The sequence below is a fragment of the Mugil cephalus genome, chromosome 2, assembly GCF_022458985.1.
Source record: "Mugil cephalus isolate CIBA_MC_2020 chromosome 2, CIBA_Mcephalus_1.1, whole genome shotgun sequence".
Classification (NCBI taxonomy): Eukaryota; Metazoa; Chordata; class Actinopteri; order Mugiliformes; family Mugilidae; genus Mugil; species Mugil cephalus.
This window is the reverse complement of record NC_061771.1, coordinates 13,273,379-13,289,764: the sequence shown is the minus strand read 5'-3', so window position 1 is coordinate 13,289,764 and position 16,386 is coordinate 13,273,379. Positions and strand designations below refer to the sequence as shown.

Here is a 16,386-nt window from a genome sequence, read left to right as displayed (position 1 = left end):
GCTAGTCAGTTTTGACCAATTACAACTCCTCATTCATGGTTCATATCGTTAATAGCATAACTACCATTTCAAGTAATTTTGGATTTAGCCCTTTGTTAGAACATCAGTACCAATGTGCTTGCTAAAAAATGTGTTTTTATTGATTTACGAAAATGTTCAAATATGACTTAGGCAATTACTCTATTAGACTAACGATATGTAAGGAGTGTGCATTTGAAACCAGCTACTTAAATGTAATTAAAACATGCAGAGTAAACTATGCTGTTTACACTGATGTTCAATATAAAGTGATTCTTGCTAAGTTCCATTTTTCCTCACATTATGTACAAGATGTGCCATTGGGACCTATTTTACATGAGTAATGATCTTCATGCTTTATAAATGCTGAAGATGTCTGGAGTTTGAATATGTTTAGTTTATTTATTTTGAACATTCGAAGGAAAAGTAATGCACCAAATGCATATTGAAAAAGAAACAAAAGACATAAAAATAAAAATACTTCCAATAAGTAACTTAAATTACTGGTAATGTATCTGTATCTGGCCCCATCCCTTGTCAGTATTAATACGTCATTATTCAATGTTTTCTTACTCCTCTGCTGAATAATAATAAAAGTATTAACATCAGCAATAATAATAACAATAACAACAATAATCATATTTAAAGCGCTTTACATACCTCTTATTCCTATACCGTGAAAATCATCTCTTTATACCTCTTCCCAAATTGTGTAACATTTTCACTATGCCTGATTTAATCACTGCTTTTGTGTGCTTTGTGTGCTTTAGTGTGCGAAAACAATGATGTTTAAAGTTTAAATTCCCTCTGAGATTATAACCCCCCTCTCTGTCCATGAATGTGTATATTGTATATTGTTAGGAAGTACATTATTTCTTACTTTGAACATGATATGTGCACTTTTGAATTCCACCACATCTCTAAATTTAAGGGCTTATGACTTTAAAAACAGTTTGTTGGTGTGTTCCCGGTTTCCCACGTTATTTATGATTTCTCTCATACCCTTTTTGAGTAAAGGCTGTATCACAACTCATAGGTAGACATGCAAAGCAGATACTCTGGGCTAATACCAGTCAGTCACCTGTATAAACCTGGCGAGGTGACCCACCTGTATGGCTAACCTAAGAAGTGTGGTTTGGTAATGGCCATGTACTTGTGGGAGGAAGAGTCTGGTGGACACGACAGGTTTAGAGTTACCGTCTTATCCACTGATGGATTCCAAGGACCAGTCAATGGTTCAGAGTTTATGCTCCAGGAGTCCAGCACTAAATCCCTCCAGACACTACCTGAAACCAGACCCCATTGCTTTAGCCTACTCACGTATACAACGACAAATGTGTGCATCTCACCCGCCTTCACTCTCTGTTGACATCCCGCCCCGATAGTGAACATAACGCATGACTCAAGGTCGAAGAGGTCTCTGTTGGCAGTCTGAGTTAGTGTGTGTGAGTTGGTGCACAGAAGAGCGGTAAAATCATTAACCTCCTAACGCAACTGAATGAGAACCCATTCATGCTGAAGGTTTCACCTAATGTAACCGAGATATGTTTTTCTTTTCAAATAGCTGTTAAATACGACATATTTCTTTCTGCAGGAAATGTTCAAACGCATCATTACACCAAGTCCTTGCATTGCTTCCTGTTGACGCACTCCAAGTGTGACATATGGAGACTATTAAAATGTGGAATGGGGATGCAGAGGAGAATCGAGAACGTACGAGGGGTTGGGAGTATGGGGGGTTTTCCTCAAGGAGAAAGGCTAAAATGAAACTGTTTCCCACGTTTCCCCACACATGTGCACTCTTGGGTCGACAGAGCATGGAGACTAAATTCCTTTGTAAATGCAGGGCAGAAAGAGAGCATTCATGCCAGTCAAAAAACAGAATTGGTCTCCAGATAACATCTCCAAGGGTCCTAGGCGGGCGTGCACGTACACTCACACACATCCCTCTTCCCTCTATCACCCACAGTTACCCAATACATCTTGCGCTGGAGACACAGGCTCACCTGAACATGAGACATCTGCACCAATTTAGCCATTTGCGTTAAGTGGCGGAGAGAAAGGTTTGGGTTAGCCTGAGCCCCCTAATCCTTGGCCAGCACAAACCATGGGTGGTCACACACACATACACTCACACACACTGCAGCTGCAGCGTTAGAAGGGGGATGGGGATGGGAGGCTGGTGGTGGGGTTAAAACAGATTTGGTGGACTGCTTGGGTTTGTTGTGCAACCACCACATGCCAATGGCTTGCTTAACATCTCTGACAGGCTCACACAGAAAGGCATGTGCATACAGCCACACACTATGCAGCAACAAATTAATATCCGTTGCCGGGGCCTGTGCATTGAATGTCGGTACCGTCTACTTCCAAAAACTACTGTCAAGTACTAAAGTTAGCATATAACAGGAATCTTTAATGGGTAAGTCAGAACAAACTCATGCTGTTCAGTCAGCATTAATTAATACTGTGGTGGAGATGATAAAGATACCAAATGTGCTGGTTTGAATTTGGGAGAAATGTGTCTGATGCTTCCTCGTGCAGGATATTTACATTTAGTGATAGACAGCCACAAAAAGCAAAATTGGATTTAAAATGTTTTAAGTCTTGTAGAAAAGCTGGAACCTAATGAAGTCTAGTATGCGATGGACAGTATATGTGATACTGACGAGGAAGGTAATTTTATTAGATAAATGGGAAAATAAATTATGTCATAGGGGATGCTAAAGTCCAAAAGTTTTATTGCCAAGTTAGTATATGGCTGCTTGTTCAGTGACTTTTCAGAAATGTTATTTCATAATTAATTCTATAAAATGATCCCTTAGATACATGTTCCTATTTCTCAAAGTAGGGTCAATCCTGCAATTATATTGGTACAAGTAAATACAGTAAAAATACCAAAGACATTTACTTGGTAATTTCCACTCGTCACCACTTTTCCATCAAACACTGCAACAATCAAACTGAATCCTCTAAGAGTAATCAACTAAAGTCAAAGTTCCGCTTATGATTACATCAACTCAAAGACGGGGAAAGTTTTCTTTCAGTATTTTTGAAATATCTTCGCTAAAACAAACCACTTTGTCGGTATATGCAGACTAAACTGCTGGTTACAGTATTACAATAATAACAACTCCCATGGGGAAATCATGCAGGCCCACATGCTTCCCAGGTCGCTACACACATGTGTAAGGAAAACACATACCCTGCCCCCCGCACCCCAACGCAACCAACGTCTAGTAAATTAGTGGCAGTAAATGAGGCAGCTGACGCTTATGTGTTCCCTAGTGGACACTTGACGCGGCCTGGACAACCCCACACCGGGTCAACCTGCACAGTGGCATGTCAGCAGGAGCGCAGGCAAACATCTAGAAAATATGCGACCGTGGTGCTATGAAAACACTGGTACTTACTGGTGCCCATTCCTTCACATTCTTGTTCTTCTCTGGCCTCTGGCTCAGATTCATACGTCTGTAATTGCTGTTATGGAACAAAACACAGCGTTGTGCGAAGGTGAGATTCACACTGTGTCTAAGTGACTTCATGGATCATTGAAAGAAACCCGTGGTGTGATGTTTACACAATAGGAAGGGTGCACATTAGTGAACCGTATGTCTTGTTAGTGCTTAGCACACACAGACCTCCCATATTGATTGCACTGCTCGAAGCCAATTGTGCCACTGATGAATATTAAACTGGATGTCTTTGAATTTCCTCTTTCGACTGTATGAATGAATAAATCTTTGGCAAAAAATCAACACATTAAATATAATGTGTGATTTATACGTTTGAGACATCACACATTCTCAATCCTACAGCATATGACCAAACCATTCACAAAGAAATCATTTCATTTCCAGAAATAATTACTCAACGCAACTAAGAAGTGTATTTGTTCAGGGACTATTTTCAGCTGCGTGTTAATGTACATTTGTCAAAATTTATGGCAGCAAATCAGTTCGCTTGGAATCAGTTGTGACACAACATAATTTGCAAAACTGATAACCGATAAAAAGGCAAAAACCAAATTGTTGACTGAGCCTGCGTTTTGCAGGAATGCAGCAACAACACTGTTGTGGCTGAAAGAAGCAGGACTAACATGACTGGAGTCCAACAGCTGAAGCAGCACTGAATGTAAATCTGTCTCTGAGTTCACCTCTCTGTTGTTGTTCTGTTTGTGCTGGTGATTTAGTGACGGAGGAGTGAGTGGGAGTCTTTGACTTTGGCTTCTCCCTGGAGGCTCATTGGTCATTAATTATCAATAAATCGTAAAGCTATTTGTCCACAGAGAGAATTTTACACACGCTGCGTCAGAAACGTGACCCGCAGAGTGATTAAAGTCTGTTTTTGGCCACACAATGCGCATGTTCATGAAGACATGTTCACACACATAAAAACACACCTTGTAACCTTACAGATGGAGTTGTGTATTTTTGGGTATAAAAATAGGTGCATACAGACAGCTCACCCACTGGCCTCTAAAAAATCATTGTGAATAAGACAACACATTTCTCCAGCGTTAATCAGCTAATCTGTTATAAACAAACTCCCTAGACCGTGTCAAAACTGTGGTGGCTCATCATAAAGTGGAAAAAGAAAAAAAAAAAAAAACGTTTCTTTCTTTTATCTCAGCACTTTCTGATTGTGAAAGTAAAAAAAAACATGGACACCGCGCTCTCTTTTTACCACCCACAAGCAATTAACCAAACAAGACATTCCCGGGACTTGTGTTAATCAGATTTGTGTGCGGCGTGTGTCACCGTAGGTAAATTTCTGGAAATAATGGAATTCCACAGCGAGATCTGCGTAATGCCGGTGAGAATTAGTCCCTGCTAAAATCACGTCTTATGCAAGGTCTGCACAGATGTTAGCAGATAAATGTATTAGTCACAATGCAAAGTAACATAGAGGCACAAGCACAGTGCTGGGTTATGGAAAACTGCAGCTTATGTGTTAGCCAAGCAGGTTTGTGACTCAGTATGTTAACAAAGGAGCATACTTCACAAACATAGGTGTGATACAGGAATGATAAGGGATAAGTATAATCTTTTTCTTATATATATATTTACAGTAGGGTGTACAGGAAAGCATAGTCCAGGTCAAAATGTCTTACAGTGTTGCAGACATTTATGTTCTAGGCTTTTGTGAAGTTTAACAGGCAATTCTTGGAAAATATTACACATAACATAAAATACATAAGAATTCAATTAACTATTAAATAAATTAATGAGGTTTAAAGTTGCTAGTTTTTAGAAGAAGTAGAAATTTGATTGACCCAAATGTTTTGCACTCATTCCCTCCACTCTCAAACTTTTCTTCCTATCAGTCCTGGGAGTCCAACCACAGCTGCCCCCACTACCTAGAATACAACTCCTGCCATGCTCTTGTTTTACAGTGTGATGGTATTCAGTGCAAAGCTAGCAAAACAAAAAAGATCAGATTTATCTTGATAGAGATACCGGGAGGTGAAGTTGTCTCACAGAAAATGTGGACAAAGCGAGTGTGTTGTAAGAATTGTCCTTCTTACTAAGGCTGATTTCTTCCAGGGGAGTGTAGATTAAAACAGGTCAGGGTGTGGAGATCAGCCAAGGACCTCGAGGTCAAAAGTCAGTGGCAAGAAAGACCTTTGCATTCCAACCCACTGCTGCCCTGCACACACACACACACACACACACACACACACACACACTTTACCACTGAACTGACCGACAACTACTCTATTTTTTCCTTTTTTTTAACCTATGTTGAATCAGTGGTATTTTCCTAAAATGCAACAATTCCAAAGAAGGAATTAAGCTGATTTTATCAGTAATGTCTCTCCAGACTTGAATCAACACTGACTCCCAGGAAAGTGTTGTGTTCTCCTGCTTGTAATGATGTGATATTTGTTCAGAAGTCTCTGGTGGGCTTGATATCAGCTGTGATCATTTATTACGTGCACACATCAGAGAACTATGCACGTCGCATTTTAGCAGATACATTCCTGGTGTCTCTGGTGTCATATTGGTGTAACTGTACTCTCCATTTAGTGCAATATTATGGTAAGACTATACTGCGATAGTGGTGGTAACTGTGGATAAACACATATTTAGTGTAAGGAACACTATAGTATCATATATGAGCCAAACCAATGGATATGCATACCTCCAAGGTCTTTTTGTTTAATGCATTTGCCTGATAAGATACTTTCTTCAACAACTAATTAAACTGTCCTACTGTCTTTCCACCGCTGGCTTCTGCTTCTTCATTTCATGACTCAAGCACATTGTTCTACGTTTACTTAAGAATGTTTAAAGAGTCCTAGGGGGATTGAGGGATTTTACCGTATGAGTGTTAATCGCTGCATGGAATCAAATGCCATAACACCATAACAAAGCTATCTCAACTATAATCTGTTTTGTTTTTTCTCTTTTTCCCAGAGCACCACGGTTGTTCATGAGAAAGAAAAAGCCGGTGAGTCCTTTCTGTTTTACTCCCACTCTCATTCAATGTGTTTATGACTCGGTAGATTAAGGAACGTTGACAGTGATGATGCAGTTGAAGCTTTGGCTGTTTTTTTTTTTTTTAACTGGAAATCTAGTCCGGTGGTCACAACAAATGGCCATTCAGGACTGACAGGGGGAGGGGTTTGCAGGTTCTGCTTCTGTGAGACACTGGATGCAAGTGCAGATAAGATCCTAGACTCATCTACTAAAAAATCAAGTCTGTCGCCTTTCAGAGATAAGAACCAGACTGGATGTCGAGTCTGAAGCCCCAAACTTTTGAACCCTTCCTTTATTTACCTTTTACCCCCATTTCTCAGTCTCCCTCCTCAGTGTTCAGAGGAAGAAGCTTTCCAGTGTAGTCTAAAGATTGTAAATCTGTCCATATACAAGCAGACATATGAATATTCCTGAGCTGAACTTGAAATATTTGCTTAGTATCATCCATCCGGTTGTCAGTCCTCATGACGTTCTCTTTGTGAATAGGCTTCTCTGTATCAGTTTGTTATGTCATTACTTTGCTATGCTCACTGTCATCCACTTTGTACACTTTGCTGTGAATCGATTGAAAGAACAAACTCAATCTGTAGCGACTGCTCCCTCTTCACTCTGGCTCCGACCTCTCTGTCAGCAGTCTGCTGAAAATGCACAGGGTCATCAGGAAACTATGGATGGACAGACCCACTTTCAGACGGACAGCAGGGGAGTGTGTTCATTAAACACCCCCCCGTGTCGTCAGTTCGCGGGTAAACAATACCGGGGAGGTGGTTGGACTTGGGGACGAGGCTTTCATATCGCCCCCCGCTGTCTCAGAGCCTGATGGGACGCCTCGTTCACTCTTGCCGCGTCTCTCCCTCTAATTACCGTCACTGTCGGAAAACCTTTCATGGGAAATGTGTAGAAGCTGTTAGTGCGTAATGTGCATACAAGAGTGCTACCTTTTGGCAGAGGGCCCACTGCAAACACTCCAATTTTTCTTCTCTTTTCTTTTTAACAAGGAGGCCGAAGCTTGCAAAAATGGACAGTGCCAAACATTCTTGGTCACTTTTCTTAATCAGTTTTACTCCTTGTGAGCATCTTATGTAACCTCCATCTCTGCGTCTGTGTGATAGAACCCAGGACTCTTGGTGAAGGGGGGGGGGGTTGGGGTTGGGGTTGGGTTGTGGGGGTACGGGCGGGAGTTGGCAGAGTTTTGGGGAAGCACAAAGCCCAGTGTTCATTGTGACACTTCAAAGCCCTCTCTGTATCGCCACCATTTAAGCCCCTGGGAATGACACATTTGTGACAGTGTTACATCACACACCATGCCCTGAAGGCTCCTGCTGCTGCGCTGCCATGAAAGGCGGCTCATTCATGGTTAATTTTACTGTCACTGTGACAACAGAAAGGCACACCAGTGTTCGTCCAGAGTTTTCCACAGCCTGCTCTGTCTAATGGTGCAGTTGATGACCTCCTTGCGGCGCTGGCTGTACCTTAGTGAGTGGTCAGTGTCACGACTTTCCTGAGCACAAAGGCCAAATGTTTACCGCTGCAGAGCTCCTGGGATGACTTTTACAGGGCGTCCAAGGGAGCATAGCGCTATAAGTCATTCCATACTACATGCCATCTGAAGATGATAAGGATAGTCATGCAACAGGTTTGCGTGACCGTCCTTATCGTGTTTTGATTATACTTACTTATGCGATGGAAGATCTGATGTGTGTGGTATGTTGTTGAGAAACTTTAAATACTGTAGGGGACTCGAGGGACATAGGTTTGTTTTATCTTCTACATACTATTATGTGTTTTGTCTGTCGTTTATAGGATTTGAGTGTTTTTAGCTGTTGCAAGGTAGCAGGGTGAGAATATATAACGAAAATTTAAACATCTTAGTCCTGGTTATCTTCTCAAGTCCAGACGGTTCAAATGGAGAAAACAGATGGGCAACGAGGAAGTTGGCCAAACTGAAAACTCTGAGCCGTACATGTAAGTTTGTCAGATTGCGGTCAGTTCATCAGTTTAACGTCTCTTTTTTCAGTAGCGCGGTGGTCAGTCAGGTTTGCAGAACGTAGACATTATTTATGCTCAATGAAAGAGTCGAGCGTCGCTCTGTGTGCTTATCTCCAGAGGCAGCTTGTTTCGTAATTTGAGCTCACATCCTCTTACACAGGAAGTTAACAGGTTTACCTTGTGCGAGTGACAACATGGTGAAGGGAAGATTAAGAAGGAGGAAGAAAAGGAAGACCTGACTTCTCATTATTTCCAGATGCTCTCCTCTGTGGCAGATAATTTACAGGGTTAAGTTTTTATATAGCATGTTTCTTTTCAGTGTGTCTAACCAACACCTTCGTTAAGTCTTTCCAGTCGATTCACACCCAGACATTAGTTTGTTATTGTATCTGTGACTGGTAGCTGATAGTTGGGAACTGCCCGTTAGGGATTTTAAGGTCACTCATTGTGAAGAGTAGAGTCAGTGTGGCAAATTTAGAGAAACTTTTCTTACATCATCCAGGCAAACTTTATTACCAATTTCTGAAATTTCCTTGCAAATCAGCGTCACCAGATCATCTGACTGAACTGAATAGGTCATTACATGTTGTTATCTTTAACATTCGCCTGTAACTAAAGGCAGAACTTACTGCAGCATAAAGTTTTACATAGATTTAACTTTACGTGATAGCCTGTAGATACAAGCACAAAGATACTGTCAATTCAGTACTATAACGTTCAGATCTTAGTAAAATTGTTAAATTATTTAACTGGGAGAATTGACTGCATCCTCTAGAGAAGAGTCATATCTGTCCTAAGCATTTAGTTCATACTAAGCATGGTTATAAAATCTTACCTTTTCTTTTGATTTAAGCTCCGTCTTTGTTAGTTCTATTATTTTATGTAGCGACTGTCTTAAAATGAGTGACCACATACATTATATACGCTGATCAGGCATAACAGTATGACCACTAACAGGAGAAGTAAATCACATTGACAATTCAATGTTCTGCTGAGAACATTTTAGACCTGCCTACACCAGACCAGACACCCCCACCCCCATTTTAATGACACTCCTTGATGGCAGCAGTCGTCCACAGTAGGATGCAGCCTGACACAGACACACACAAAAATAGTTTGGGAACATCTCAGAAAAACATGAAAAACAGTACAAGGTGTTGACCTGACCTCCAAATTCACTTGATCCCAAACTGATCAAGTTCCTCCAGATGTCTCTCCTTTCAGTCAAAGACCCCCACTAACAACATCCTGTTACCAGACACCACAGGACACCCTCAGAAGACCCATGTCTATTCTCTGATGAGACCAAAACCGTCTTGGTAAGAGGTTTGTTGACTAAAATAAAATGAATCCAGGTATTACAGTGTTTAACACGGACCAGAACCTAAATGAAACCAGCTGTCAGAACTCATCCCGAGCCTCACATCAAACGAAGACCATTGTTCTGGATAATTAAAGGCAGGCTTAAACAAACTTAAACATAGCTATAAACACTTTGACTTTAGTAAACATGGGAATCTTTGTCACACTACCATTGGTGGCACATTTCAGGACATTTTGTTTTATCTTAATGATCCTGACAGCACATGCCGCTTGTTAAGCAACCGGCATCAGCATGTCAACTCTTCCTCTTACGACATGTACACAACTCACTGTGTAACTGTCTGTCTAGCTCTCTCTCTCACTTGTTCTCTTCTCCATTAGAGCTTGTCAACAATACACTTGAGAGATTCCTGCTTCCAAGAATGGTCTGCCTTTTCTTTTTTTCCCCTTGTAGTTGAGGTTAGAGACACCACGCTGTACTTGGCTGATCTAAATATAAACTACTGGGAATACCAAACACAATGATGGGCAGCCGACCAACAGCGGGGTTAAAGCTTGACCTTTTACCTGGACTGGAAGCTGAATGTGGTTAAACACCCTCAGTTGGATCCTACGTGGGTGGAGCTCCCTGACATTCAGGAGTTGTCTCATCATTTCTGTCTAGCTATCTTTTAGTTTCCTTCCGTTTTATCCTTTGTTTCCCTCATAGTCATCATTCTTTCTGGGAAGGTGAGTAATCTTATTGGTATTTAAAGCACATTGATTCTTCCTATTTTTTTGGAACAAATGTCTTATTTGACATTCATACATGAACATAATAAACCCAACAAACACAGAGGAGGCTGGTTAGAGGTGCAGCTTGGGCCCTCCCCTTCATCCTTTATTCCTTTTATGTTTTTATTTTGTCTTATTGACTTGCTTACAGCAGTCAGCAATGGACTCAGGCAGTCTCCTTTCCTAACTCCTATTTTTAGGTTTTGACTGAAAAAACTGAACCTGACTTGAGCATTGACCAATGTTATCCTCTTAAAAAAGATAACTTCAGTATGTTGTTAAATAGTTTCTTATTTCACATTTAGTGTTTGTTTTTTAATCAGTTAAAACACTCAGCGTTTCTCGTGTTTGCTAAATATGGATCTATGACCATCAGGCCATGGAAGTGTAAACATGACAAGTTAGTGAAACCCTTCATCTAATTTTGGTCAAATGCAAGTAAGTGCATTTTTTGCTTTGTTGAATTGTTCCTTGAATAGATAACAGTGCTGTGATGACAATCTGCCAGGCTTAGCTATGAGGGCAAACAAATAACAGAATCCTTTTAGATGATGAGAAGAACCCCTGTTCCCCTACAAAACTTGTGACTGAGCTTGTTGGCTCCAGTCCTCAAACCAGACACATTTCCACACCGGTTTCCAGTTAATTTAGAAAATACCACAGTAAAATCAGCCAACATTCACACTTAATTGCTCGCTTATCTAATTTGTGACTTGTGCTACTTTCCTGCGGCTACGTGACCCTTAATTGCTCTTGATAGAGAACAAGCTTAGACAGATGTAATGAAGTTCTTTCAGAGTGGAACCAGCTCATGACTGATTGTTAATCAGCTCTTTGATTGAGTCTGTCTTATCCAATGTTCTTGCCACCACTCCATACCCAGTACAGGAGTCTGTGTTTGTGCAAGGTCACATTCCTGGCCTCTCCTGTCCATCTGCACCAGCCTCAACAAACCCCTGCCCTAAACATCTCCCCTGCTTCCCTCCCATTTGACACGCTCTCGCTTGCTTCCTGTGTGGAGACTAGTGATATAACATAATGGAGTTCATTTCACACTTCCAACTTTGAGGTGAATACATTCACAGATTCTATCCTAATCCCTCATTCTTATATGATGCGTAGACATGTAAGGAATTTAAGAATTGTGTTTGATGTTTTGCACACTGTTGTGTTGTGGTGTGAAAACCCCCTCAGAATACCAGTCTTGTCACAGAAAGAATCACTGAGTCAATGAGTTTTGAGAGCTTGTCCTTTGTGCATCTCCTCAGCTATGGATCTGAACAGGAAACCTCTGCATGAAGGGGAATTTACAACAGGAACTCAGCTTGCTGAACTCACTGAGTTACAAAGACAAAAGTCTCCCCTGTCCTAAAAAAAGAAGCACGAAGAGACACTTTGTCATGAATCTTGGTTTAGCTTTTTAGCAGATGTGATTCTTTTGTTGAGCACTGAACATGAGAATCATGAATTTGCGTTTTGTACATGCAGCTTGGTTTGTAGCTGTGACTGTAGGTATGGAGATAAATTATTGTTTATTTAATCACAAAGGTTAAATAGCCTTTTTATTTCCATTTGCAATATATTTTTTCGTTCCTATTTGTATTGAACAAGATTTGGATTTTACATCTCATTTTATTTTCACATTTTATGAATTCTTACCTAGGGTATTTATAGAAAGGTACAATAAGTGTTACAAAGGCACCTTAATACCTGATTACAGTTGGGGGAAGATACAGCTGTGTCTGGGAAGGTATAGCCAAAAAAATGAAAACAAGAGCAGCTGGACTTGTAGAGACATTTCACCTCTTATCCAAATAGCTTCTTTAGTTTTTGAGAGCTGGATAATTAAAGAATCTACTTGGATGTGTGGTGAAACGTCTTCAAGAAGCTCCACACCTTCTCTTTCCGTCTTGCTACACAAAGAATCCACTATTCCTGTGGCACTGAACACTTACTCTGCAAATCATCAGGTTTAAAACACTATATGAACAAAATCCATACATAACAATGTGGCTTTAGGGCTTTGTAATTGAAAGTAAAACTAAAAAAATAGAAGAAATATCTTTTGCCTGAGTCGTTTATTTCCTCCAAATAAAAAAGAAAATACGTCGGGAGGTATTTTCTTTCCCTTTACACTTTTCTTGTAGCACTGACGTTCAAACTATTCTTCATGGGAAATCATCTAGTGAGAACATTCATCCGTAGCCAGGGGATTGTAAATCTCCCAGTGATGATGGTGTGAGGTACCCATGCTGTCCTCAGGCTAATGAATCAGCCCTGGCTCAGCAGGGCCTGTCACTCCTTGGCTGGTTTATTCCCCGTTTTTGGCCGTCAGGGAGGCAGATCATCAACAGTAGACAGAGATGTTGTTGGAATAAATTATATGCGGGATATGTGATATCTGAAGGTGTCGGGTTGTTTTATATCTAGCTGGAAGCATCATGCACCAATTAACAAGGTGTACGGAGGTATCAGATAGTGAGACAGGAGTCATTACAAGAAAGTGGGGCAGACAGTTTGTTTGATTGATAGAGTAAGACCTGAAGTAGATGGTCACATCAAAGGAGCGTACACACAATTAGAGTCACACTCAGGCACACCCACACATACATGCTTCAAGTAACAGACACATTTTTGGCTGTGCTGTAAAGAACTGAGCGGTTCATTGTTTCTTGCAGACGTTTTGATGGTGGACCCTCACATACTGTTTATATACACTGTTTGAAGTCCCCCCTCCCTCCCCTCACCTCACCTCCCCCGTCTCCATTTCTGGGTCAGTATGTTGGCAGGTAACACTCCTCTGCCTCTGCTCCGCGGAGCTACATGTAGGTACACACTCCTGACACACAGTTGACTTGTTTGACAGAGGGAGCAGTTGGCAAGGCACTCCTTCCTGAGGTATGAGAACTCCATTGTTTTCCCTGACCATCCCTCCTCCAGCACCCTTCAGGACATTTTCCCTCATATCCAGGTTACAGTCTGCATATTGCCCCCTTATCACAGAGAGAGGGAAAGTACACTGATATGTTGTCGTGATACGAACACTGACCCAGATGGCTTTGCATTTGAGCGTCCTGGAGTAAACGCACACTCACTCATGTGCGCGAAAACAATAATTTGATCCAGATATCACGGCAAGTCGTATAGGTGCACGAGTGAGGGACAATGTGATGCTTTCGTGGGACGTTTGTTTTTTCGGTATCGCATCCTAATCCGCATTTACAATGCCGTTAAACATGTCATAAGACAGCTGCAGAGGTACGGGCTAAAGGGTTGTGAAAAAACGAAAGACGCGGGAATACAGCCTTATCAGTCTCAGCAAACCTTGAGAGCCCGTAAAGTCAATTGGCCGTGATGAGCACAATGCTATCAGCAGACTGCAATAAGCCAATGCCGGTTACATTACCTTCACTTGCTGGAGCAATCAGCCCGACTGGCTGATTTACTCAAGTGTGAGCTCAGTGTGGAATTTAATGGAGGGTGGTTTAAACGGCACGTCCTGCTTACAGCTGCACAGTATACACTCACACACTCAGGTAATGATTAACTTAACCTGCACTAGAACATATGTTCTTGACCAGAACAAAACACACACTTAAAGTAGCTTATTGTATAATATAATTGAAATGAACTTTATGTAGCAGATGTGTTAACTATCAACCGTTCTGGTCACATAGTCTCTCTCATCTTAGCTATCACATGTGTTTTATCCAACCCCTAAGGGAAATATGTGGCTCCTTAGCTGTGTGTTCACTGCGACCACTAACTTCAGTGTAGTTAACTTGGTCCATGTGTAGTTTGCTGTGGTGACTTCTTGTTGTAGCTGGAAAACAAAAATAATAAAGTCGCAAACTTAAAAGCTCCCTAGAGTTGAAAAAAAATGTAGTCAGTTTAAAAATATACAGCTCATTATACATGTCTTCTTATGTCTTTAACTGAACTTGTAAAGCCTGCGTACATTATTAAAATGCATATTAATAATTAAGAGCAGCAATGATCTTTTTTGATCTGCAATGGAAATATATATTTCAAAACGTTATATTCCAACACATCTACAGCGTTATTAAAGCTTCACTAATCACGTTGCTGCTCTTTTATTTTTTTCATTCGTGATCCAATGACTAAGCATTCACACAGACCCCGAGGAGATTTGGACTTGCTTAATAGACGCTAAATCTGCATTATCCGATCAACCCAGGCGCAGTATAAGTAATGGATTCCATTGTGTTGTTTTTTTGTTTTTTTTTGTCAGTGTCAGTAGCTTAAGTTTTGTTACATAAGGTTTACAGTTCATGTGCCTTGTTCAGTAGCCGGCGGTATGTTCTTGAGCATATGTTCCTGTAGGCACTCGTCTAACCATGCTGTGTTTACAGTAAACTCATGTATGACTGAGGAAAGTGACTATTGACTGAGGGAAAAACCAGGGGTTAAGAGCAAGTTGACATTTCTCTCTATGTCCTTTTGGGAAATTCCTCTAGTGTTTTCCACTATTGGTTATTTCTGGCAATCATCCTATTGTCCTGTTACTGTGTTCGAATGAGTCAAACTTAATCCTACACCCCTTCATCATCTCCCTTCCTGTCTTTTGTTTTGAGTCCTGTGAAGTATTAAGCTGTTTGCAGCCAAGGACAGGTGGGACCTGATAACAAGCAGGGTGCCTTGGCAATGGGTTATATAACTGGCATTGATGCTCCATGTGTCTAGACAGGGCAGGGCAGGTGTAAATAGAGTGGATGTGAAAAGGAAGGTGAAAAAGACGAGACGCTAAAAAAAAAAAAGGGATGTGAGATGAAATAATAGTCGTGACTCTAAAGCACTCAGAAATTCGTTGAGAGTACTGGAGCTTGTGTCAGAAAGCACTTACTCACAGTTACACACATACAGCGTATATACACACGCGCACACTGGCAGAATAGAATATGAGAGCATTGCAGCACTGCCTGGATGTGTCCCAGCAGTTACCGCACTGATGCTCGCTGCAGCAGACGGGAGGGTACAGTCCGAACAGAACAGAGTAAAAGCGGGAGGCAGAAACCAAACCACTACAGAGGATAGTACAGAGCCAGATTGATGTACGTTTTGACCGACTGTGCAGACGTCGATCGGGCACATAAATCAGGATCGGAGGAAAAATGTGGAACTGACACAACGCACAAAAATCTAAAATCAGAACCAGACGTTGGGACAAGGTAGGACTTTGACGTAGGTAAGTTTAGGTTTAGGCGGATGCTCGTCGTCATGTCTCGCTCCATGAGGCTGCTGCTGCTGCAGAGGTCCTTCAGTGACCACATCAGGTCCTCTACCTCCAGAGCCCTGGATATGCTCAGCAAACCCGCTCGAGAGAGTAGGCTGGCAGGTAAGTGACGAAAGCATTGCCTGAAATGCCAGAGAATTCGTGTTTTTTTTGATGTTTGCATTCAAAGTTTTGGATCCCTTTACAAGATGCACAGCATCAGTTTCGGCAAAACTGCACCGTCACTGTCTCGGTGCAAGGCTGCAAAACAGATCAATAGATCAAGAGATTGCTAGCACATGATGGATGGATGGGTGTGGTGCTGATTTCAGATGTTTCTTGGCCCATTTTGTGAGGATTCTTCCAGGGTTGTGTCATATTTTGTGTTTTGTATCTGTATTTTTGGTAAGTGGATGCGTATTCCTGTCTGCTAGACTCCAACTGTCCAGAGTTGTCATTTCCTATTTCACCTGCTTCCACCACAGTTGCCTGAGACCTGGTGTGGTCCATGTATTACTAATGAGGTGGTTACACACACAGAGAAGTCCATTAGAATAGACATCCAGC

General features: G+C 41.3%; 1 protein-coding gene across 3 annotated transcripts in view; it reads left to right on the top strand.

The window, feature by feature from the left end:
• dlc1 (DLC1 Rho GTPase activating protein) overlaps positions 1 to 16,386 on the top strand; it is a 73,262-nt gene that overhangs the window by 14,364 nt on the left and 42,512 nt on the right. For 2 of the 3 annotated variants that reach the window (XR_007112219.1, XM_047577504.1), the window contains exon 5: positions 6,438 to 6,471. Coding sequence is in view for 2 of the 3 variants with exons in the window: in XM_047577504.1 (XP_047433460.1) it covers positions 6,438 to 6,471 (34 nt within the window). In the remaining variant the exon portion in view is untranslated. Of the gene's footprint in view, positions 1 to 6,437; positions 6,472 to 15,215; positions 15,943 to 16,386 lie in introns of those variants that run through there. The other variant, XM_047577505.1, reaches the window with a different exon arrangement.